Source organism: Macrobrachium nipponense, chromosome 8, assembly GCF_015104395.2.
Source record: "Macrobrachium nipponense isolate FS-2020 chromosome 8, ASM1510439v2, whole genome shotgun sequence".
In the NCBI taxonomy this organism is placed as follows: Eukaryota; Metazoa; Arthropoda; class Malacostraca; order Decapoda; family Palaemonidae; genus Macrobrachium; species Macrobrachium nipponense.
The window spans coordinates 62,749,267-62,776,734 of record NC_087203.1 but is presented as its reverse complement, the minus strand read 5'-3'; the positions used below and the strand labels follow the sequence as shown (position 1 = coordinate 62,776,734).

The following is a 27,468-nucleotide window of genomic DNA, read 5'->3' as shown; positions in this document are numbered from 1 at the left end:
TGTGGACCCCATAGAACATAATAATAATAATAATAATAATAATAATAATAATAATAATAATAATAATAATAATAATAATAATAATAATAATTATTATTATTATTATTATTATTATTATTATTATTATTATTATTATTTTTTTTTTTTTCTTTTTTGCTCTATCACAGTCCTCCAATTCGACTGGGTGGTATTTATAGTGTGGGGTTCCGGGTTACATCCTGCCTCCTTAGGAGTCCATCACTTTTCTTACTATGTGTGCCGTTTCTAGGATCACACTCTTCTGCATGAGTCCTGGAGCTACTTCAGCCTCTAGTTTTTCTAGATTCCTTTTCAGGGATCTTGGGATCGTGCCTAGTGCTCCTATGATTATGGGTACGATTTCCACTGGCATATCCCATATCCTTCTTATTTCTATTTTCAGATCTTGATACTTATCCATTTTTTCCCTTTCTTTCTCTTCAACTCTGGTGTCCCATGGTATTGCGACATCAATGAGTGATACTTTCTTCTTGACTTTGTCAATCAACGTCACGTCTGGTCTGTTTGCACGTATCACCCTATCCGTTCTGATACCATAGTCCCAGAGGATCTTTGCCTGATCGTTTTCTATCACTCCTTCAGGTTGGTGCTCGTACCACTTATTACTGCAGGTAGCTGATGTTTCTTGCACAGGCTCCAGTGGAGGGCTTTTGCCACAGAATCATGCCTCTTTTTGTACTGGTTCTGTGCAAGTGCCGGGCATTCACTTGCTATGTGGTTTATGGTTTCATTTTTCGTATTGCACTTCCTACATATGGGAGAGATGTTATTTCCGTCATTATTATTATTATTATTATTATTATTATTATTATTATTATTATTATTATTATTATTATTATTATTATTATTACGGAAGGTAAAATAAAATGATCGTTTTATAAAGATAATAAAACAAAAAAGAATGACTGCATATCTGATCTTAAACATAAGGACAGAAATGTGCTGGAAAACATTAGAAGCGAAATAAGGCAAGATTGATTCAACATAAAGGCAACATATAGAGGCAACGAAGTGTCGGTCGCTGTAAAATACTCAAAGAAAAAAAGATTAAAATGTTAAAAATTAAACAAAACTGCAAGAGATAAGACTGCAAGGCAATAAGAAAGAAACGAAGCAGATATTTTTAAGGAGAGAGAGAGAGACAAAGAGAGGAAGAGAGGGCATGATTCTGGTCCTAGCATGCCGTGAAATAGAAATTCTGAATAATGAAAGCTTACTTGGACACTTCGTAGAGCGTTGCGTGGACCAGCGAGAGAATGTTGTCATGGAGGTCTGGCACTCGTTGACCTTGCCACCACAACGCCAGATATTCCAGGCACACCAACCAAACCAGCCACCAGATGCCCTGTGTGTGATATACATTCTGTGAAGATGCTCATTTACTCGCTAATTCACAATGAAGCTGGGTTCATCTTTCAAGGCGAAACCAACCCAACCGTCCGTCTGGTCATTCAGTTGCTGACATTAAAACTGGGCCCTTTTCAGGGTGATACTAACCAGAACCACTTGTTCGTCTTGTTTGCTGACATCACAAGGTTCATTTTCAGGGCGACACTTACCAAGCCACCCGCTATTTACTTGCTGACATTAGAACTGGGTTCCTTTTTTCAGGATGACACAAACCCAACCACCTGTTCATTTATTTGCTGACATTTCAAGGCTCATCTTTTTGGTGACATTAACCAAACTACCCGTTCATTCATTTGTTGATATTAAAACTAGGCTAATTTTTCAGGGTGACAGTAACCAAGCCAAACCAACCAGTTAGTCATCTATCGACAATAAAACTAGGAAACAATAAAATTTTGGGGAAATTTAATTGACTTTTACAACAGACCAAACAGAGGCGTTTTGCCACTCTGCAAACCATATGCATTGCTCGCATTGCAAGATTGTACATTAAATGATATATACTTGTAGATTTAAATCTTAAAAAATATTTTAAGAGAATACCCCAGAAAAATGAATGACTGTTAAATAAGGCAAAAGATTACAAAATCTCCAAATAAGGTAAGAAAATTTTGTGCATAGATTTCCCTAAAATAACAGCTAATACAAGAAGATGGGGTTAGGGGTGAATTTACGATGTAGTGAATTTCATTAGATATCTTTCCAACATGGCCAATATATTTTAAACCGTGGGCATGAAATTGAAAAAGGTATTTAAATTATTTCAAACGAAAAGGCATTTTCTTAATCGTGTCAGTTTAATGCTATAAGCATCGCAGAAGAATCAATCCAGGAATTCAAAGTTTTTAAGTTCAAAGTGACTTGGTGAGAAAATGAAGAGGCCTGTACTACCTATAAACAAACAAACGTATATACATACACGCATTATGTATTTATGTATACACACACACATATATGTATATATATAGATATATATATATCTATATATATATATATATATATATAGTATAATAATATATCATATTATATATAATATACTCTAATAAAATATGATAATATATATCACACACATATTCCATATATTGTATATCTACATATATACATATATATACATATTATATATATTATATATGTATATATTATATATATATATATTATATGTATATATATAGAATATATATTACACACTGTATGTGCATGCTGTCATTATCTAAGACATCTTGATTCAATGGACACAAAAGAATAAGTTCTAAAAAACTAAACTCATCTCAGAAAGATTCAATATTTGTTTAATGGTTCAGTATTTAGATATATTAATAATTAACAAAACAGTGCACTTTTCACAACTTAGAAAATATTGAACACCTATATATCTGGTAGTTATATCACTGTTGGACGTGGTGATACATGCAATAGAGGTGTTGGCTGACTTGTACCTACATCTTCACAAATGGCTCTTTGATTAAATCGATCCACATCAGAAAGAAAGAATTTCATAAATCAGTTACTTTAAAATCAGTGGCCTTGTCATTATTAAAATTATATAGATTATAACTACTATCTATATGAGAACATTACCACAGAAATGTACAATCTCATAAGCAAATGACTACTGAAAAAATGGCATTAAGACTGAAACCACACACACACACACACAAAACAAAGATTAGGTTTTTCAAAACACATCATCAAATTGATGTAAGGATCAACAGGAAGATAACGATAAAATTTTTACGAAAAAAATATTTTAATAAAGGACTCCACCTCAAACATTTAAATTCTTACTCATCAACGAAAGTTAAAATTGGTACGTAGCATCAAGCGTTAGTAACTAAGGAATTTTTGCAAGGTGTTGTGATAACATGAATCGTCATAGTAGCCTGGAACTTTAGTCAAACATCTTACTTATTTTTCGTTATTTGTTACATAACAGACACCATAGAGCAACTGGCAAGAGCGAAATACCTCCTTCCAAATTAGCCAGCATATAATAATAATAATAATAATAATAATAATAATAATAATAATAATAATAATAATAATAATAATAATGGTGTACTTAGGAAGCAGACCCTCTCTCAAGCATACTTTATTAAAAGTAATGGCTACTTCGGCAGCGTTACACTTGTAGAGATTCTTCTCTATTTTGCGAATTGCGGCTTTTTCCGTGCTACTTAAACAGGCTAGTAGAGCGCCTATAGAGGTCATGGTCAAATACAGGGTCAAAATAGATGTATATATCTAAATTTTACAGATAAACTATGATACCATGGTCATCAAAGTATTTGATCATGACCTCTATAGGCGCTCTACACGCCTGTTTAAGTAGCACGGAAAAAGCCGCTATTCGCAAAATAGAGAAGCTCTACAATGTGTAACGCTACTTAAGTAGCCATTACTTTTAATAAAATAATAATAATAATAATAATAATAATAATAATAATAATAATAATAATAATAATAATAATATTGTTTATAAGTATAACGGAATACCTGGGAATCAGCAGCACATGTAAGGTAGATGTGAATGCTGCAATGGGTTTAAGGGAATTCGACATGCTGCTGAAGGGCTTGTTGTGTATAAGGACATAACACAGCCAATGTAATGAAGATTTCTGCACAGGAGAATAATCCTTTGTTCAGCAGTTAGGGGATGAATGTGGCAACGACTGTTTCTCTCTCTCTCTCTCTCTCTCTCTCTCTCTCTCTCTCTCTAACGACCCCTTCCTTGGATGGTAAAAATTACCCAAATATTTCTATGTACACTTCTCATAAATATAGTTTTTATTTTTTTTTTATTGAGAACGAAATACCTAAGTAAAACGATCCTGAGGGAATTCATTGGGCATTCATATCCTTCGATTTCTTTGTATCGCCAAAGAAAAGAGACATATGCCAAAAGGGAAGAGAGAGAGAGAGAGAGAGAGAGAGAGAGAGAGAGAGAGAGAGAGAGAGAGAGAGAGAGTTTCGCGTTATTCAAAACAAGTAGAACTTCTAGTGCGGATTAAAAGCTAAAACTCCATGATACACAACCTCTATCAGTACATACTAAATGTATATACTCAAGCTATGCCATTCTAGTGCATCACCTAATATTATATTTGTTAGCCTATACCATATAAGAGGAACGTTGAAGAACATTATTCTGTGTTTATATAAGTTTTCCTTGTTTCTTTTGTTTTTTGGAGTCGACAGAAAAAAATTCTCAAGAGCATGATGTCCTTAATTTTTTTTTTGTAACTTTATAATGGTAGTGCTTCATTTGTTATGCGATTCGTATATTCTGAATATAAAGTTATGAGGTATCGACGAATTATAAGTTCATCACAGTTGCTTGTTCATAAAGTAAGATACTTGCACAAAGATTAGTATTCAATGGTTCAGTACCGTAACATGATCTGCATACAGTTCGCAAAGTTACTTCCATTTCCTCCAGTTATCTTGTTCACGTGAGCTGGCTCACTAATAATGATTAATAATATACGGAGAAACTTTCGCCAAAGAATGGTAGCGATTTACTAAGAATGCCAGATAGCTACAGAATCTCTATCTGCGACACTGTAGCGATCTGGCATTCTTAGCAAACTAGCGGTATGAACTGCGGAAATCGTTGCAATTGCTTCTCTTTCACGAAAACTTCTCCATATATTTATTATTATTGCTGAACGATTCACAATACAGCTCACTTGAACAAGAAAATAGGAGGAAATGAAAGTAACTTTGTAACTTATGCAGATCATGTTATAGTGCGAAACCACTGGATACCAAGTTTTATGCAAATATCTTTATTCGTTTGTTTGTATGGAACCAGTTGTTATTCAGCAACGGGACCAACAACTTCTATCACCAGAAATACACATCTCTCACCCATCAGTGGAATGACTGAGAATCGAACTCGCGGCCACCGAGGTGGCAAGCCAACACCACACCGACCACGCCACTGAGGCGTTGCAAATATCTTTGTGAGCATACGACTGAAATTCATATGAAATATGATATTATTATTATTAATTATTATTATTATTATTATTATTATTAAATTAATTGTATTAATTAATTATTATTTAGGGAATTTTAAGTTTAGAACCAGACCACTGGAGCGACTTTCAGCTCTCACAGGGCTGGCCCGAAGGATTAGAGTAGTTGTTGTTTAAGATTAAGCTGGCTTTATGCCAGCACGGGCTCTTGCTCACAGAGCAGCCCGAAGGATTAGAGTAAATTACTAGGTCCAGGGCTGAGGTCAAGCACTTGGGCCCATACGTCATTCAGTATGATGATGAACGAATGAAAATGAAATAGAAAACTGCACATAGGCACATGGCCTCATACTGGAAAACATACACACAATAAATACATTTACTCATGCTTCCGTACGTACACACTGAAAAGGTATATATAAAAATTCGGAGTGAAATGGGATGAACCGATAATTCATCGATTTTTCATACCTGTTTACTCTGAATATACGACTACTACTACTGGTTGTAATTTTACCTGGAATCTCAACAAGTGCCTTACATCCTCTTACATTTGTAAGGCTGCTCTCTTGATTTGAGAGAGAGAGAGAGAGAGAGAGAGAGAGAGAGAGAGAGAGAGAGAGAGAGAGAGCTTAAAGTACATTAAGAAAATGCGACGGGAAACAACATGTTTCACCCGATACAACTGTATTCTGGGAATTTGCATTAGAGCAGTGACCATAGGAAATTCAAGGCAGTTAAGGAAATTGCAGTTTACGCATTTGTAAACTTTAGTTTTAAGAAAAATATCACAATTAACGCACAGAACACTTGTAACATAACACAATTTTTAAATTGTGATATAAAACTCTTTAGGAGTCGACCAGAATATGAAAGTATGAAAAAGGACTGAACAGATTTTGAAGTTACTTCATCATACTATTTTGGTCCTGTGGTCTTTAGTTTTGAGAGTGCTGTTTAATCTACGATTATGCCGCGTTGAGTCTGGATTATGCCGCGTTGGGTCTGGTCAGTACTTGAATGGGTGACACTAGTGAATGCCAGGCAACGACAGGTTTTGAACACCGTTAATTTCTCGGCCAATGAAACTTAGTTATCCCGGCTCTGATAAGTACTCGGACGGGTGACCACCAGTAAAAGCTAAATGTTAATGGTGCGTGCTCCTGTGGCCGCTTGTTCGGGCAGCGGCATGAGGCTAGCGACCTCATCCAATAATTCAGTATTCAGAAACTTGTAACAAACCTTGAGTATATTATATGAACGTTAATGGGCAACGAGTAAGATTTCAATCTTCCCCCAAAAAATTGTTATTAGGAAAATTGGAATGTCAACGGCTATGGTCATCGTACTACTGATAATAATCAGGAAAAGCAACAAAAGATAAAAAAGAAAAGACACACACACACAACAACAAACATAGGACAGACCAGATGCCTTATCTACTCGTCCCACAAACCTCTGACTGATTATCGACCGATATCTCTCGCTTTCTGTGAACAGTTTCTTTTTATCATCACCAAGATAGACTTTTAACATTCCTTTGGCGCCATTTATTTCGAGGTTGTGCATCAACAAGGCGTGATCAGACCTCAACCTTCTCGGGACACGTGCAAGATTTTACCCTCACGCATAAGTTGTAAACACATATTCCTAACTTTTAACGTTTATTAAAATGTGCTAAAATCTATGGTCAAATAGAGCCTTGTTTCACCAACAAAAATTAAAATAGATATACTATATTTTATTGGAAATAATTTTTCTGTACTTTTTAACATGCACATTATTTATTTTTTAAATTTTTATTCAAATAAATAAATCATAAACATCCTATCCTACAATTCCTGTATCTTTAAGTCAATGCAAAACACCTTCTCCAGATCTATTTAGGCTCTTCCATACATCTTTCCTTCCCCCAAAGCAAGAACAACAGCAACAAAGTAGTTTGTGCTACAGGCTTACTCCTTGAGTAAGTGAAAACATGGAAAAAATGCGCCAAAGTTTCTTCAGAGCAATCGAGTTTTTTACTGAGGCTAGAGGGCTGCAATTTTGGTGTTTGATGATTGGAGAGTGGATGATCAACATAACAATTAGCAGCCCTCTAGCCTCAGAAGTTTTTAAGATCTGAGGGCGGCCAGATAAAGTGCGGACAGACAGACAAATAGCCATCTCAATAGTTTTCTTTTACAGAAAACTAAAGAAACTTAGTGGCAAATTTGTTCCTCTGGCTAGATTCCTCTCCAATACAATAATTTCGAAGCATCGCAGGGCTTTCTTCCGTATCTATCAAATTTTAAACTTTTTCCTTGGTTTTTCCTCGACTCAGAAAAAAAGAGTGTTATTCGTTAGGTAAAGAAATGCCACAATGAATTGAGAGAAGATATCATGGATCGTTGAGAACATCCATATGTCATCATCAAGATTGTTCTCGCTTTGAAATCCTCGACTTCGACACCTTTCAGAGAGAGAGAGAGAGAGAGAGAGAGAGAGAGAGAGAGAGAGAGAGAGAGAGTTACAAGAATTAGATGTCTCAAAGACTTATCAGTCCATCCGATGAGACATCATGTGCTCACTTATCTCTAAGAGAAAGTTTTACAATTCATTCAGTGTTCTAATGATTTTGTCTAACTTTCTTTTAAACTCTTCCACACAGCTGCCGTGTACAACTTCTGGTGGCAGTTAATTTCATGTGTTACATATCTTGTATGTGAAGAAGTACCCACAGTGAGATGTGTTGTATCTCTTCAGTTCTAGTTTCCATCCATTATTTCATGTCTGGCTTTCGTTTAATGTGAAGAGGCTACTGTCTATTTTTGTTATGCCTTGCAGTGTTTTGAAAAATAATGTCTCTATTAGTTGTTCTCGCAATCGTCGTTTTTCTAAGTCATACTTGTTCAGGGTCTCTAGTCGTCTTTGGTAACCTATTTGCCTGATGGATGGAATTAACTTTGTGGCTCTTGTTTGTGCCCCTTTTAGTCTATTTATATCCTTCCTTAGTGTTGGTGACTAAAACTGTACTGCATATTCAAGATGTGGTCTAACTATTGATGTGTGGAGCTTCAGCACTATTTCCTCGTTTCTGTATTTGAACTCCCTCTTTACTCATCCCACTAGTTTCTGTGCCTTCTTTTCAGCTTTTTTGCACTGTTTTGTGGATTTTAAGTCCTTGGTGATAAGGACTTCAAAGGTCTTCTTCTTGTTCTACACTATTCATGTCATTCCCAAGCAGCGTGTAATTTGAATAGGGGTTGTTTGTTCCTAATCGTAACACTTTTCACTTATCCAGGTTAAAAGGCATATGCCATCTTTTTGACCATTCTCCCTTTTTCCTTAGCTCATTTCTTAAATTTTCCACTGTATCTGGGTCTGCTGCATTTAAACCTAGTTTGATGTAATCTGCAAATTTAGCTATCCTGCTAGTTAAGCCTACACCAATGTCATGATTGTAAATAAAAACGAGAGCGGGCCAAGGTCAGAACCCTGGCGAACTCCGCTTGTCACATCTGCCCATTCTGATTCTTTACCATTTATTACGATTCTGTTTTCTATTAGTTAGTCAGTCTTCGATCCAATCTGCCATTTCTCCTATAACTCCTTAAGGTCACTGACTTTTGTTTTAGCTTCTTGTGTGGAATTTTTTCAAAGGCCTTTTAGAAATCTAAGTAGAGTATATCTATTGTTCCACCACTGTCGTAAATACCAAGCATGTTATAAAAAAAAAATTCCAAGAGGTTTGATAGGCAGGATCTGTTTTGTCTGAAGCCGTGTTGATTGTTTAACAACAGGTTGTTTCTATCAATGTGGTCCACAATTTGACCTGCAATTATGGACTAAAAATCTTACAAAGGACTGACGTTAGACAGATTAGTCTATAATTTCCTGGCTCTTCTCTTGGACCTTTTCTGTAAACTGAGGGCACATTACCTAGTTTCCATCCCTTTGGTGCCTTTCGTTGTTCTGCAGTTTTTCAGTAGAGTTTACATGGGTGAGAAATTATCTCCTCTTTCAACTCTTTAATTTCTCTTGGATGAATCCCATTCGGACCAGGAGAGAGAGATAACTATTTTTCGCATTAAACACACACACACAGTGAGAGAGAGAGAGAGAGAGAGAGAGAGAGTTTCCCAAATTCGCTTTTACGAAAATATGATGTTTTCAGTAACATAAAAGTGAAACAGGAACATATTGACATTTCAGACGAAACTTTAGGAACAATATTAAGATGATCGTGTCTCGACGCCCATGTTACCAAAACGGGACCATCCTATATAAAACCAACATCACATTTAGTTGATTTTTGTTCTCCCGTACAAAGTGACCTGACAGGTGAAAGAACCTGGACACCACACTGTCTCCTCCGGAGGGTCATTTGGCATTCAGCATGTTTGAAGAATTGTCACACTGGTTTGAAAAGCAGAATTACGTATGATAGTCACACTGCTTTGAAAAGTGGAATTATGAATAATAGTGGAATTATGAATAATACTGGAATTATGAATAATACTGTTTTATACAGAATTTAGGACAAAGGCCGAGCGCTGGAATCTATGAGGTCATTCGGCACTGAAACAGAAATTGAGAGTAAGAAGGTTTGAAAGACGTAGCAGGAGGAAAACTTCGCTGTTGCATTCTTTGTTAGGAGAGGATGGAAAGTAAGATGGAAGAATGAGAATATGGACGGAGGTAAAGCAAACGTTGCAATGGCCACTGTCAGTATGTGCATTTGACGAAAACATGAGTTTCCCAGTACAGGTATTCAAGAAAGGAAACTCAATCAGAACTTGATATTTGTGTAACTATAATACAAGCTTGGCTTGTTTACGGTTGAGAGGCATAGGAAATCTCTCCTCAAATGATGAAATATTCCATGTTTAAATTTTTTTTTTTTACATATACAGTATATAGTATTACCTATTCAATTTCACCTTCCCTTTTAAAGCAGAAACATTATTATTTGTATGTGTTGGAAAATGTGTGAAAAATCTTGTAGTCTGATAGTAAAACAAGAAGGATTGTATTCTAAACCAACTGCCAACCCATCTGAGAAGAAAGCATAAACTTTGCCCAGCTGGAAACTGCAAAACAATTTTTGATAAATACGGAAATCACAATTGACTTAGGGCAAACAAAAACGCACTAAATTGACAGTCATTCCGTTCCTTTTCAATAACGAATTTAAAGTACGGCGTCTCCTTTCAGAAAACTTGCCAGTCAAGGGCAAAAGAAAGAAAAAAAAAAAGATATATTTTCGTAACAATGGACAATTTCTTTTTTTTTTTTCTGTTCTTTTTGTAATGGCATTAGGGTACACTGAACATGGCGTCGTTACTTTTTACTCGGCTGATGAGCTCATTTCTATTTGTGCTTTTAATGGCACTGACAAAGCGAGGGGAAAATGTGACAGATGCTCATATGTTAGTCCAAAACATGAACACATTTTACTCTTTAGCAGAAGATCCCAGTGAATGTTCTGACTAGACAGCAGCAAGAAGATCTCTCTTCTTCCAGAAACTAACAGATCACAGACATCTCCCAAACATCTTGCATGTTCCCATTACTTTTGTTTCTAACCAAAGAACCGAGTATTCTCACAGCACCAAGGGAATTTAGTTTTTTGTTAAATGCTGTAAAAACTGAGTAAAGGTATTGTGGGAATATTCAATTCGGCATCTCTTTGATGTGTTACGATAAAACCTGACCGACATGAAGGACTGGATAGAGTTCGGTAGAACTGATAAAAAACAAGTGTCAAAGAGAGTAAGCAATAATTTAATAAACAAAAGAAGCTGATAAAATGCTTTTGACACGGTAATCTGGAAGTTTCTAACCTTACCGGAGTATTGGCTGCATACTATATATATATATATATATTATATATATATATATATATATATATATATATATATATATATATATATATATCTTCTTTCCCACCGTTATCCCTACACTGAAGGGTTGGTTGCCTGATGCGCCTTTCCTTACAACATCAGGCATGGTTATTATTTGGCAAAGGGGTTTTTACGACCACATGCCTATGCTGTATTCAACCAAGTCACTGGCGGTGGGCCTCGCCTTTGACTAAAAAAGTCCACCTGCAAGGCAGCAGTTTCCTCAGTTATTGGCAGTGGGCCTAGCCTTGTACTAAAACGTATAACTACAAGGCAGCTTTCCACAGTTATTGGTGATAGGCCTAGCCTTTTGCTAAAAAAGCAAGACTGCAAGGTAGCAGTTTCCATAGTTTTTGGTGATGGGCCTCGCCTTTGACTCGCTTTTGATACCATTAATCAAAATCAAGCTAAAGGATGCACCAGACCCTTGCAATTACCCGCCGATTGCAATCACAACATTCACGTTGCTGTTACTTGAGTCGATTTTTCTAGTGAGACTTCTCTCCTTTCTACACACCATTGACAACCTGTTCGGATTTAAACCAAACTACTCAACCGACACCTGCATCTGCATACTGAAAGAATTGCTGAACTATTACCTATCATCAGCCTCTCCTGTTTTCCTATGTTTTGTGGACATGAGAAAAGCATTTAACAGAGTAACCTACCTGAAGCTCTTCCTGAAGCTGCATAAAAGAGCCACACCCCTATATTTAACTGGCATTTTATATTGCTGGTTCTCCACACAGCAATTCTGTGTCAAATAGGGTAACGCATTGTTGCACACCTTCGGCTCCCTAAACGGGCTTCGGCAAGGGGACATTTTCTTTCCATATCTGTTTAATACATACACAGATGCCTTGAATGTCCAACTGAACTCACTCCCAATCTGTTATGCTGACGATATGGTTCTGATTTCCCTATCAGTGCAAGGTCTCCAACAAAACCAAGACCCAGTGCATGAACGGACGATATAAAAGATACGGCAGACAGAACAGAGGCGTCGTAAACTATGTGCAACTGGCAATATGATTGCAAGGAGGTTTGCCTTTCTGTCACAGAGACTTGAAACTGCTGCTCTTCCACTCGTATTGCTACAGCATCTATGGGTGTTCACTGTGGATGGACTACACCAGGGAGACTATGAGACGTATCGCTGTTGCTCATAATGACATTTTGAGATGCCTCACAAACGCTCCTCAATATCACTCCGCCAAACAGATGTTCACAGAAAACCACCTGGACAATTTAAAAATCATTGTAAAGCGATCAGTGTCCAGTCTGATTACCCGACTGCGAAACATCAGCAATTTGCTCATACAAAGCATCCTAATTAGTGAGGCAAGAAGAAGATCTAAATTGTGTTTCTAGAAGATGGGAAAATGAGGCATTTTTTTCCTTAAATGACTTAACCCTCTTACGCCAATTGGACGTATTAAACGTCGAGTCAAAATGTCTCCCGTATGCCGATTGGACGTATCATACGTTGGCTCAAAAAAGTTTTTTTAAAAATTCGCGGAAAAATCATTATAGGCCTACCAGCCAAAAACTTTTGAATCACGCGCCTTGGGGGATGCTGGGAGTTCACGGATCAAGGCGTTGTTTTGTTTACAATCGCTACGCAGGCGCGCAAGCGCGAATTTCTTTCTTATCGCACTAAAAAGTATCAGTGAAACATCTCAAAAATTATTTCGTCACTTTGACATAAATTTTGCACCATTTTAAATTATCCTTTACATGAAGTATTATATATGAAAATGTGCGCAATTTCATGTAAAATACAACAAAAATTACTCATGATTGTAGCTTTTATCAGTTTTGAAATATTTTCATATAAATAACGATAAGTGCAAAAATTTCAACCTTTGGTCAACTTTGACTCTACCGAAATGGTCGAGAAACGCAATTGTAAGCTAAAATTCTTATATTATAGTAATATTCAATCATTTGCCTTCATTTTGCAACAAATTGGACGTCTCTAGCACAATATTTCGATTTATGGTGAATTTATGAAAAAAATTTTTCCTTACGTTCGTGCGATAACTCTTCCGATAAATTTTTTCGTGCGATTGTCCTAATGTTTGCACCATTTTAAATTTGCCGTTACATAAAGTTTTATATATGGAAATGTGCGCAATTTCATGCACAATACAAAAAAAAAACAACAACCCATGGTTGTAGCTTTTATCAGTTTCAAAATATTTTCATATAAATAACGTTAAGTGCAAAAATTTCAACTTTCGGTCAACTTTGACTCTACCGAAATGGTCGAAAAACGCAATTGTAAGCTAAAACTCTTATATTCTAGTAATATTCAATCATTTAACTTAATTTTGCAACGACTTGGAAGTCTCTAGCACAATATTTCGATTTATGGTGAATTTATGAAAAAAAAAAAATTTTCCTTACGTCCGCGCGGTAACTCTTCCGAAAAAATCAGAATTTTTTTGTGCGATTGTCGAAATGTTTGCACCATTTAAAATTAGCTGTTACATAAAGTTTTATATATGAAAATGTGCGCAATTTCATGTAGAATACAACTAAAAATGATTGAAGGTTGTAGCTTTTCTCTTTTTTCGAAATATTTGCATATAAATCACGATAAATAGAAAAAAAACCACGTTCGGTCAAATTTGACTCTACCGAAATAGTTGAAAAACGCAATTGTAAGCTAAAAATCTTACGGCCTAGTAATATTCCGTCATTTTTCTTAATTTGAAACAAATTTGAAGTCTCTAGAACAATATTCGTGATTTATGGTGAATTTTGAAAAATATATTTACCTTCCCTCCGCGCGCCGATTCGCGGCCGCAAGTCTCCGAAATACGTACATCGCATTATCCTAATATTTGCTCCTTTTCATATTAGCCGTTTTATAGAGTTTCATATATCAAAATGTGCGCAAATTCATGAGGAATACAATACAAAATAATTGAAGGTTGTAGCTTTTCCCATCTCCGAAATATGTGCATATAAAAAAATATATATATAAAAATTTCGACATTCGGTCAAATTTAACTCGTCCGAAATGGTTAGTCGAAATCTGCAACTTCTAATCTAAAACTCGTTACAGTATCGTAATATTCAATCATTTGTCTTAATTTTGAAACAAATTGGAAGTCTCTAGAACAATATCTAGAATTACGGTGAATTTTTGAAAATAACATTTTTTACGTCTGCGCGTTACGAATTCTTACATCATTTTGTGATAATATTTTTCCGGTGTTGCTTTTATTGTTTTACTATGTATTATATATCCAAATGATTGCAATTTAGTGTACAATACAACAAGAAAAAAAGTAACTCGTTAGCTTTGACCGTTTTTTGCACAGCGCGAATACAATTATCTATGAATTTTTTTTTTCGCTACCATATATCGCATTATTTACATATGATAATGATATTATTTTTCATTTCTGATGATTGCATACTAAACTTCAGGCAATCACAAAAAAATGAGCCAAAAATAAACTCTTAATCTTCAAAACTAAGCGCGCTGTGATTTTTTGAAAAAATTATTTTTTCCACTTCTGCGCTCACTCAAAACCGGCGCCGGCATACAGGAGAGGTTTTGATTTTTAGGGCTTCGGCGTAAGAGGGTTAATCTCTGTTTTTGCAAAGTGTCATCCGCAGAATCTGTCATTATTATAGTAGTGCTATGATTATTGTCATTACTGGTATTTTCCTTTTTTTCATTATTTCTGTGATTATAATCAATATAATTCTTACATTAAATTTTTTAACTATTCTCAATCTTAGTACGGTTATGATAATTATTTTGACTACCATCTTTATACTACCTCAACAAGTATGGATATTGCCGATTAATCTTTGGCTTTTCTTAATCATGTTATCTTATGTATCTTGACTGTATGTTATTGTCTATCCTTTGCATATTCCATGTATATGGCCTTGAGCTGGAAATAAAAATTATTATTATTATTAATTATTAAGCTATAAATGTCGCATAATAGCCAGTTCCCTTTACCTCGGGAATATCAACGAAAGGGAATTGTAACTGATAATATTTTCGGAGCGACGAATCTCGGGGACCTTACCATTTGGCTGTCTCTTGACAGCCGAAAGGTATCGTCTCTGAAAGTCGTCGATGTGCACTGTCGGGCGTTCGAATCTCCCATGTGCCGAATCGTTTCCCAGTTATAATTCCCCTTCGGTGATATTTCCGAGGTGGAGCAAATTGGATATTTTACGACACTTGTAACTTAATGTTTTTTAATATAAAAAGACTCACCATATACTATGTAACACAATCGCGCTGCCCTCTTGGCACCAGACACTACCCATGTTCAACCATCCTACATTCCCCCCCTAAGATTATGGCATGGCTGAATGGCATAATATTAAATGGAAATAATCAGTGATGGCAATAAGCAAATATGTATTAAATACATATATATATATATACATATATATATATATATATATAGTATATATACTATATATATATATTATATATATATATATATATATGTATGTATATATATAATATATATATATATATATATATATATATATATATATATATATTATTATATATCTCTATATACCTATATATATATATCGATAGGTATGATATATATATATGTCTGTATATCTATATATATCTATATATCTATATATCTACTATATATCTATATATATATTATATATATATCATATTATCTACTATATATATATACTATATCTCCTATATATGGTTATGTATATTATCTATATATATATCTATCTATATATATATATATATATATATATATACTACTATATCTATCATAATATATATATATCTATCTATATCTATATATAATCTATATATATATATATATATATCTATATATATCTATATCTATCTATATATACTGTATGTATATATATATATGTATGTCTATCTATATATATCTATATATATATATATATATATATATATATATATTATATATATATATATACATATATATATATCTATATATATATATATATATATATATATATATATCTATATATCTCTATATATATATATACATACAAAGAAAACAGGCAAGGAAAAAAATCTTATAGGAAAAAAGCAATGGTTAATACACAGGTATTACAGCATAAATTGACATGCATGGCAGCAACATGAATATGCATAAAAACATGTCTGCAAAAATTAATTGTAGCCAGTTCGGCTTATCAAAAACAGAAGACAAGAAAAGCATGAGGGACAATATAAGAAAATTTTACAGTGGCACATACATGAGCATGGGTTAACACTCAACATCACCAATGACATACTCGCCCATCCATGGGGTTGTACTGTCCGCCTTTTTGGACGAGGTGGAGCGGGGTTTGGGCGTGGAGAAGTGGCTGACGATGTTGGGGGCTGACATTTTAGCTCTTTCAGGTGCTCCCTGTTTCTGAGTGACACTCGACCGCTTCCATCCAGCCTAATGAGATACTGTTGGTGGCCCTTGGGTTCCACTACCAACCCAGATCGGCTCCAGGTTTTAGTTACAGGATCCTGCACTCTTACCCTGCAGCCTACAACAAGGAGTAGAAGCTCCCTGGTCCCAGCAAGTGGTTGGGTCTCCTTTTAGGACTCTGCCATTTGTAGTTCCCTCTTCTGGATTATCTCGTCCCAGTGTCTCTCCACCTTGTAATGCTGTCTGGGCGTTGGCACTCCATCTCTGAGCTGCCTACCAATGGCAAGCTGTGCTGGGGACTTGTCAAAACCCTTAGGAGGGGTGTTGAGATACTAAAGAACTGCCAGAGATGCCTTGTTGCAATCGAGGCTACCTCCTTTGCCTATAATTGGACTGAGGGTAATGGGCTGACGAAAGGCGTACAGTAACCCCCCCATTTTCTGAAGAATGTTATGGTCTCTTCGCTAATGAGGTTTGTGGCCCCATCTGTCGAGATTAGCTCTGGTGCTCCCCATCTTGTGAAGTACGTCCTCAACACTGATATGATTCTTGATGACGTTGTACCATGTGGAAAGTGAGCGATTTCCAGCCACCCGGTGAGCCTGTCTGCATAGGACATGTACATATGGCCCTCCAACTGTAGCATGTCCATCACCGTTAACTGGAATGGGTATTCTGGGGGTGCTGTGAGTACTAATGATTCAGCAGGTTGTGATGGAGCATGTATATCACAAGAGGCACATCCATCCCTGTGGCTCTGTAGGTCACCTTCCATGCCTGGCCAGTAAACTGATTGCCTAGCCCTGTGGAGCATGGAGTCCACCCCCTGATGTCCTGCATGAAGGCCTGTAATGACTTGAAGGCGAAGTTCCTCTGGGATGAGCAGACGTGGGCATCCTTGCTCATAAGTGTAGACTATCAGGTTTTCTACCATAGATACCCTGTCCCTAACTGAGTAGAACTGACATAGGCAGGCCAACTCCTGTGCCTTCTGTGGGTGCCAGTCATGTGCTGCCACTTTAGCTACCAACAGCTGGTATACAGGGTCTTTAGAGGCTGCTACTTTGACCCTTTCCTCATCAAGTATGAGGCATTCTTGCTCAAGGGCAGTGGCTGAAGCAGCGACAAGGGCGGCAGTCTATCCTCTTCAAGTTCAGAGTCCTTGTCATCTGGTTCGCAACGGAGAGCAGGGAAAGCGTGATAAGAAGTCAGCAGTGCAATTCCTCTTCCCTGGTAGGTATCTTACCTGGAACCTGTATTGCAGGGTTTTCTCCTTGAGACAGAAGAGTTTTGGGTTCAGTATATCCTTCAGCTCTCTATCACACAGGAGCTTGACCAGCGGGCGGTGGTCAGTCACGATCAATAAGTTGGGGCAGCCCAACAGGAGTAGCCTGGCCTTCTTGAGAAACCATGTGACAGCTAAGGCCTCTCCCTCAACAGCAGCATACCCAGCTTCAGCTTGTGACAAGTGACGGCTCCCACATAGGGCAATACGCCACCCACCCTTGCAGCAGAATGGGACATCAGCTGAGGTACAAGCACAGCATTGCTGCAGGATAACAAACCCAATCCCATCTCTGCTCCAATCTGTTGGGGCTGCCATAGGTCAGGTTTGGTCATAGTATACCAGCCCATCCTTGGCCAGCTTGCATATGGCCTCCTGTGCTTGGTGAAATCTCCCTTGTAGGTTGCTATCCAAGTAGACATTCTTGCTTGCAGACTTCTTCAGGAGGTCTGTGAAGGGTTCCATCAGTGGGGTGGTGGCATAGGGAATCTCCGTATGGCAGCTAGACTCTCCTCTGTGGGCTTATAGGAATCCCATCCCAGCTGGAATCCGATGAAGCTCACTTCTCTTCGGCAGAAGCTGAATTTCTCGGGCTTGAAGGTTATTCCCTTTTTGGCACAAGTGTCCAAGAAATTATATGTGTGCTAGAAGGCCTCTTCGACGCTGTTGTGATATAGAAGAGTTTCATCAACATGCTTGTGTTTTCGGGGAATGTCCTTGGTGGTGTCATCAAACCTCTTGGCATAGGCATTTGAAGCTGAACAGTGCCCCATGGGTGTTCTTCTGTACCGATAACGCCCCTAGGGAATGATAAAGGTTGTGAGTTTGTGGCTTTCTTCATCTAACTCCACCTGGTTGAAGCCCCAATGTGCATCTGCCACTGTCTTAAAGGAATGTAAAGGTACCCCTGAGATCATGTTGAAAGGAGCAGGGGTGTGATGAGTCTCTCTACTGCAGGAGGCATTAAGGCGTTGAAAGTCTACGGTGCGACTTCTTGGCAACAATGACCATCCTCGCACACCATTCTGTTGCTTCACCAGTCGGTACCTCCTCAATGATGCCTTTCTTGATGTCCTGGTCCAACTGCATCTTCACTTCTCTTTCCCAATGCTTTGGCACTGATGCTGGGGTGTGGCATGCATAGGGGGTTGCCCCTGGCAGTAGATGAATATGTGTGGCTTGCCCTCCATGACAGGGAGGGGCTTCCTTTCTGTACTGAATGTTGATGAAGAAAAATGGCGCAAAAGCCACTGCTCCAACTTTGGGACGCTCTCCTCCACTGGTTGGAAGGGTATGGATGAGGGCTTAGGCAGGGACTGCCCAATGGGGTACCTCATGCTCCAGTGTGAGGCTTGCTGACACCGGTAAGTGGTGGGGATAGGACTGGGGCACAAGGCCAAGGTCCTTACAAGCAGCCAATGAAAGAAAGAATGACTCTGCAGACTTGATGAGGTACACTTCTTGGATGGTTGTCCTGTTACCATATTGAATGCAAAGGGGGCCAGTTCCCATACACTCCAATCTAATGTTGGCAATGTCAAGTAGGGCCCCGCAGTGTCGTGAAAGGGCAGGCCTTTCAATGAGGGTCGACAGCAGGGTGCCCCTGCATCACACACTTGGGCCCCAGTGTCTAGGCTGTGACCCTTAGGCCTAGGGCTATGCACTGATGAGGACACTACCACTTGTATAGTAAGCTGCATAATGAGTTGTACCCTGGAAGTGACTGCCCCCAGTGTTACTGATGAAGCAGATGCATCATTCACCATCTTCTTCTTGCTCCTATAAAACTGTTTCAAGTGGCCAATTTTTTGGCAGCCATGACAAGCTCTATTTCTCGCTGGGCACAACACCTTTCTGGGCTCGTGCTGCACTCCGCAGTTCCTACACACACGAGCATTGATGGGAACTGAGGCGCTCTCATTACTATTCATTGCTGCACACTCGGGGGGTGGGGGGGGGGGGGGGCTGGGGTCTGTCTCTACATCAGCCGCACGTGGCTCTTGATGCCATGTGTCGTGCTGGGGCATGGATGCATCTTTGTGGGCTGCTTCGTATGTTGCACACACTGCCCTTAGGGCATCTACGCTACAAACAGAATCACATGACCTATAGAGGTCTCTTTTCAATATCGCGTCCCTTAGACCTACCGTAAGTTTTCTAATAAGCATATATTCAAACAAATCACAATGACAGCTAGGGCACTGGAAGCCACAGTCCATGGCCTTTTGAGAGGACTTTGCAAAATATTTGCTAATGGACTCCTCACACCCTTGCATATACACAAAAAACTCAGCCCAATGCACAGCCTGGTTCCATGCACGCAGAACCATGGCCCCTAATGCATCCTAAAGCCCCTTCTGGACACAAGTTAGCCCACTGTAAATCACTATACCTGGCATCCAGCGTACGTTGCAACTCTGGGGTGCAATGAAGCCTAATGTGTTGAACTGCATCCGCTGGTTGAAGCTTATGTAGCCTAAGCCAATGTGTCATGGACCGTTTCCAAGTCCTGTAGGAGGCCGATGACATTTCCAAAGCACACTTCTCTGGTAGTGGTGGGGCCAGGGCCCTGGGGCCGCTCTGTGGATGCAAACCACTCGCCATTGTAGCCAAACAGTCGTTAAGGGTTTGCAATGCATATCGACCCTCGGCAACTACATGTTGAAGAGCTGGTGATCTTGACGACACTCCGACAGGAGTACTGTGAGCATCCCTGGATGATCGTCGTGCCCTCCTTGCCGTGAAAGACGGTCTTCCTGGTGTAGACATGATTATTATTTATGGGTCCTACTCACTGCGCCATGCAGGAAACAGAAGGAAACCCAGGTGTCACTCCAGTGCTTTATTACACGTCCAGTCTATACAGAGGTATGACCACAAGTGAGAGTTGCAGACACGCGGGCTACATTGGCGCCAATCGCGCCGCCCTCTTGGCAACAGACATTACACATGTTCAACCATCCTACAATGACTTGATCTTTCCCAGCCATATCTGTTATTGGAGCTCAGGCCTTAAGGCGTAGCGTAATATTCAATGCTTCTCCTGGTAGCATCTCATTCTCACATTATGATGATGATGATGATCATGATGATTACTATTACTTTGACCTATTGCAAACTGAGAGAGAGTAACAATGAAAATGGGACGAACTGCAGATAAATAATGACTCAATTCCTTCCGTTCTCCTCTGTGACTTATAGTTGTCGAGCCTCTCCTCACCATATCCAGTACAGCCTCTTCTGTGTTCGTCTGTACTCACATGTGATGGTCTTCGTCTTCCTTAACATTCTCTGTTTAAACAACGCAAACCCTCTCTTCAAGGTCTCCCCGTCGTCAATAACCTCGTCGTTGCGACGCCAGTAAGAATTAACAAATCAATAACAAAATCAAGGTCTCCCATCAACATACGTCGCACGTCCCTTACTTGAATGATCCGAGAAAGATTTAGGTTTTCCCGACGACAGATCCACTTCATACTTTATCATTCTGAAATCGGATTTAGCGTCCAGCTCACCCCTGGAAGATGGTACAAGGTGACGTTCAGGTTTTCAAATATCATGTGACAATTATAAAAGAAAATGGCAAGCTGGTATCCCCTCTTTTCTGTTCGTGTGAGAGAGGGAGATTGGGAACGGATTCATTGCTCGCCCCACCAAAAACACGAGGATGAATAAAAATAACAATTTAGGATCTTTCTCATATGTGCGAGTGATAGGATGCGAGCTCACGTATGGTATGTACGTCTTCAACACAAAGCCAAAATGAATACAAATAAACAATAAACTTTAGTTTATTGGTTATTTCCAAAAATAAATGCGTAAGGCATAAATGGAAAAATGATGTTCATAAAGAAACACTAACAACCTTTGTATCTTTTATGCATGTACAGTAATTCAATATAAAAACAAAGTAAAAGAAAGTGAAAAAGCATAGATGATCATAGCAACTCAAAGGATTGGAGGTCTGAAGATTAAAGGACAGAAGAAAGAGAACTCGAGTTCAAAGCTCGGCCGTGGAGGGAAAGAAAATTACAAACGAACTGTTCCCTGACCGGTGTTGACATTTAAAAAAAAAAGTTTTGCGTTAACCTTCATAAAACGATTCAGTCTGTGATTTATAGTTGACCGGGGAGGTGGGGGGAGGTGGGGTGGGGGTGGGGGTGGGGGGGGTTGGTAAGCCGGCTTGAGTTGGCCTCCCAAAGGGCAACTTCATCTGTGCCAAAATGTGGAAAAGCCGGACTTAATCATTGCTAACATAATGTATACGCATCATATAATCTGTTGTGTAGAAGAAATTCCGTACAGTATTAATACCCTTTGCTAGGTGAAGTAAATAAAAATGAACCAACAATGATATAATCCTTAACAGGAAAACTCTTTCAGCACAGTTATCATTATCATTCTAAATGCCTATTCATTCATGCGAAATAAGAGTAACAGGCCATTCATTAAAAGGCAAAGCAAACTTTCACAGAAGAGAAAGTTTATATCAGATAAAAACGAGAAATGCAATGTAAATGGAATAACAAGTTGGAAGGTAATCGACCAATACTTATACACAAACCCTCAAATATAAATATATATATATATATATATATATATATATATATATATATATATATATATATATATATACATATATATATATACTATATATATATATATATATAATATATATATATATATAATATATATATATATTATATATATATATATATATATATATATATATATATATATAGTATATATATATATATATATATATATATATATTTATGTACATGTACACACGCACACACATACACACACATATATATATATATATATATATATATATATATATATATATATATATATATATATATATATTATATATATATATATGTGTGTGTGTGTGTGTGTGTAAAATCACGATTCAAGTCCTTAAAGATCACAAACCACTTCAAACACCAATATTATCCTTGACAGACGTATCTGGTCTAATATAAAAATTGTCCTCGAATTTCTGGAATACCTTACAAGCCTACAATAAGAAAAATCGCTCCAGTAGAAAGGTCATCCTTGAAACTTTGAGCTGATCTAGAATATGAATCCTTAAAACATATGACTGCTCAAAGGAGGTCAGCCTCAAGTTTTTCTTTTTTTATTTGTCTGGTGCAGAGAGAAAATGGACGCAAAAAAAAAGTATTACTTAATCACAGCTCTTCAAAGAAAGAAAGGATGTGGTTTTGAAATTCAATTGAAGAAAGACATTAGCTCAAGTCAGGTGTGATGAATGTACCTCGCAATCTCAAGGAAAGGACGTGACAAATATAAAAGAGAAACGGATTTGAACTCCGCCTGTTTCCTTACTTGAAGCCACGTCGATCAGGTGACTGGCACATCCATTGCAGATTCTCTCCTCATTCTGAGCGAGGCATCTTTTGTCATTTCCGTACTTTTGTCCCGATTTCTCCCAAAGGAAATTAAGGCGCTATTGTTCAAGTTTATTTTCTTTATGTATATGTTTGCGGGAAAAAAGGAAAAATTTCTTTTAAAAGTTTCTTTACAAGAATATGGATAATAAAATAAACTCCCTCGCCCCTGTGTGTGTGTGTGTGTGTGTGTGTGTGTGTGTGTGTGTGTGAGGGTCCAATTCTTCTTATCTTCAATGCATGATTATGCTCCTCCACAGTTTCGATTATGGATCAGAAGCCGTGGCAGAAACAGGATCAATGGATTAAAACTTGTAAGCAAGGCCACTTTGACTTTAGTGCACCAAGTACTCACGAAGGGAAGAAATTCTTTAAGAAAACAGACGGAGTCGAGAAATTTCAGATGCCGAGTAAACTCATGCAACCATCAACCCCTCCCGAAGAAGATATTCCCTTTCAACCCCAACCATCCCTGAAGAGGATAATATATCCACAGATACTGCTCCCAGTGAAGAAAACTCCCATCAAAACATGTCTGATGAGAAAAAAAACATCAATTGAAACCTGTTCAAACGATAGAAACACTGAAATGACAAGCCCTGCTCCTTCTGTGTTCAATACTGAAGGATGGACCACTGTACGCAAGAAGAAGAAAGCCTTCGGAAAAACAATTCAAGAAGAAACAACCCCTCTCCCCACCAAGATTGTCACAACAAATACCTTTTCACCTCTTCCAAAATACAAAGCCTCCTATGCTGAAGTAGCAAGATTGGAGAAAGAAAATCCAACTAAAAAAAATGTCTGTTAGACCAAATCTTGTAGGTTATTACCCCAAAAAGCAGAGACACAGACGACATTCTTCAAGGGATTTCTGTTCTTACACTGCTAGACCCATCAGAGAAAATCAAGAAAGCAGTCATTTGCAGATATGCAACTATCCTGCCGCTTGATCCCATTCTACAACTTGAAAATATAATAGATGCAAAAAGATGCACTATCAAATCTGGAAAAACCACGATTCCTAACAAGGAAAGCCATTGCCAGCTTCCTAAGAACAATCCCCAAACAAGTTTCCCTCGGTATATGGGGATCATTCTCCATTGAAGCCTTCATTCCAGAGCCACTCCGATGCTTCAAGTGCCACAAATTTGGACACCATAGCAGCTGCTGCACAGCCACAGAAAGGTGTGGTATATGCAGCAAAACTCACCCAGCTAAGCAATGCCTAGATACCTTTAAAAGAGGAAAACAAGCTGGAAGCAAATGCCCCAAATGTTCTCTCCAACATCACGCATGGAACAAAGAGTGCAAGTTTTGACTTGAAAAAATCGAGAAAATCAAGAGCAATTCTCAACCTTTACCACCTACATGACCTTCAAATCACATTCCAAAACCTAATGAAGAAGTTGGAATATCTAGGTCAAAGCTGCAAAGAGAAGTCAAAGCAGCACCACAGAAGATAGTCAGTGACAAGCCGATACCCAGTGAAGCACTACCAAGTACTTCAAAACCTTCCCTTCCTTCCAATCTTAACTAACCCCTAGTCCACCTCTAAGGTTGACAGCCCTCTTTCCCAGACCCATCCTTCTCCCTCCCCTTCAGAGAGCCTAAACAGTGCTAACCGAGTTCCCAAAGTAAGTGAAACCCCAAAAACATTTACAATAGATGGAATCATCATTCTCTTTGAACCTCTCACAGGGAAACCTATAAACAGAGACACTGCTAAACCACATACAACCCCACCTCATCCCAACCTTTAAACCTAAGCAGTAAGCACCTGATGTTCAATCCGAACAGCAGCTGCCTCACTTAATTAAGGGGGGGCATGGCAAAAAATGACATGGGTTACAAAAACACATGGTAACTAATTGAAAATTTTATTTTAGGGCAATCTTGATACCTGGACTCTTCTCCCATCTGCTGAATGCAAAATCTGCAATAGAAAAGAAGAATAAAATAAAAAAGGGCATTTTCGTATGCATCCAAAAAAAACTTGCTACTGCTTTAAAACTATCAGAGATAGGAAGCTAAACCTAGTCTCATTTAATAGCTAAAGAGTGTGTCAACAATCTCCTTAAAACAAAATTTGTACTTTAGAGGGATAAAGTTATTATTTTTGCGTTTAAATTTGTAATAAAAATCTGTTACGTAAATAATGTAATTTTAATAAAGAAAGAAAGAGAAACATTTCAAAGATTGGTTCTGAGCAAGTTATAAGAACTTTTAAAGACGAACTTACAATGAAAAAAAAATTGTGAAAATCGGATAAAAACTAACGAAGAAGTAGTGGTTTAAAAGACAATAACTCACTTTTGAGAAAATGGCATTTAAAGTTGACACATCCCACGGCGACTAGTATGCTCCAGCAGAGCAGCTATTGTACACCTTCTTTTTCTTTTTTTTTTAATACTGATCTTTCTACGCACTGAACTGGTGAGAGTTTGTGTTGGAGCACCAGTGGTGGAGGGAGGCAGTGGTGTGGTGGCGGTCTTATGGCTCGTTGATGGCTGGGGGAGGATCAGCTGTTGGTGATGGAGTTAAAATGGCTGACGCTCGTCCAGTTTCCTCCTTTTCACCTCTCTCGCTTTCTCAACTGCTTCGGCCATCCTCTTGATGTAGCCTTTCTTCCTGGGCATTGCAGAAATGATTTGCAGTGTAGAGAATCCAGATAAATCTAAAAAATCGCCCGATGAACGGTGACAGTAGCAGACGAAACACAAGAAACGTCACGCGAGCAGACGACACAGACGACCGTCTGCTAAGATAGCCTTCAAGGCACTGACTTCCAAAGCTCCAGTCCATCGCCTACTCGCTACCGTATAGCAGTGGACGAGTTGCTAAACATTATTTTTATTCATGATATATGTATACGTATATAATTCCTTGTATATTTAATATTATACGCTGTATAACCTAATAATAGGGAAATAAGAGTGTGATTGTCAAAATAATAACTTATTTTAGCAAATATTGTAGAAAATAGTTAGAATCAATATATTGCTCTGAAACTTCGGGAGTGGGTTGCCATTTCCATGAAGTATTCGATGGTTGATTCACTAGAAATCGACTTTTTTCAAAATATTCATCATTTTGACGGGCTGGTCCCTTAATCATCCCATCCTTGTTCCTCTTCTCCAGGCCTTAACGAGCGGTCAGAGAAGAGCAACACACCTTAGCCGCTCTCAAGTGAGCAATATATGATGGTATACAACCATCCTGTGTATAAGCTAATATTCATCCATTCGTTGCATCATTCATCACATCTCAAGGGAACTTTGAATCCCAAACTTTTTCTCCAACTCTAAATTTATCCATTCCTCCCCACGCTCTCCTACTTACTGGGACTTGCTTCTGTAATACTTTATCTCTCGCTAAACTTTTTCTTTTCCGGCCCAGATGTTAAAAATTGGAGCCGAATGGTATTTGCAGAGAAAAATCCTTCATCCATGACCAGTTACGGGCTGCTAAGAAGCGAGAACCCGTGACAGTACAAAGCTGGCTTAATCTAAAGGCCTGTCCACACTAGGAAACATTGTTTGCAAACAATGTTTCCTAGTGTGGACAGGGCTTCACGATACGATACCCCTCTAAATGTAAGGTGGGTACACACGTGCGAACCGAATCTTGTATTGTAACCGATTCTTGTAACAAAAAACGAAACAAGTGTCGGAACGGTTTCCTCGAACCGCGAACACCCCCCCCGAACCCAGAACCCGCGAGGTTCGAGGCTCCGTTCGCCTCCGTCCCGCCAATTGTCGGTTTTTGGGCCCCGAATCAAAGGGAGGTCTCTTGGAACGTTACGCCATGTGTGGATGGGAACTGTATTACACGCGTAACAACAGAGGTTGCTGAACTTGTTAACACCGACTATGAACAAGGCCGTCCATAGTAGAGTCCCTTGTTTTGGTCAGTCAGTACGTATAGTATGTCTACCATGGCTGATTGGAGTGAGGAAGAGGTCCTTCAATTTATTAGTTATTACGAAGAACAGACTTTACTGTGGCCAGAAACTTCTAGGAATCTCATGTCAGCGAGTAA

At 38.2% G+C, this 27,468-nt stretch overlaps 1 protein-coding gene and 1 long non-coding RNA gene across 4 annotated transcripts in view; both read right to left on the bottom strand.

Moving 5' to 3' along the window:
• Positions 1-27,468, bottom strand: part of LOC135222804 (alkylglycerol monooxygenase-like) — a 79,833-nt gene that overhangs the window by 42,559 nt on the left and 9,806 nt on the right. The window contains exons 1-2 of one of the 3 annotated variants that reach the window (XM_064261095.1): positions 16,604-16,744; positions 1,257-1,384 (exon numbers count right to left, since the gene is read on the bottom strand). The exons of 1 other annotated variant lie outside the window; for it this stretch is intronic. In XM_064261095.1, the coding sequence (XP_064117165.1) occupies positions 1,257-1,384; positions 16,604-16,615 (140 nt within the window). In that variant the 5' untranslated portion in view covers positions 16,616-16,744. Of the gene's footprint in view, positions 1-1,256; positions 1,385-16,603; positions 16,745-27,468 lie in introns of those variants that run through there. One more of the 3 variants, XM_064261094.1, reaches the window with a different exon arrangement.
• On the bottom strand, positions 25,292-25,951 carry LOC135223274 (uncharacterized). The gene is made up of 2 exons (XR_010316453.1): positions 25,741-25,951; positions 25,292-25,363 (listed from the first exon to the last, which is right to left on the bottom strand). It is a non-coding gene; the product is annotated as an uncharacterized LOC135223274 (long non-coding RNA).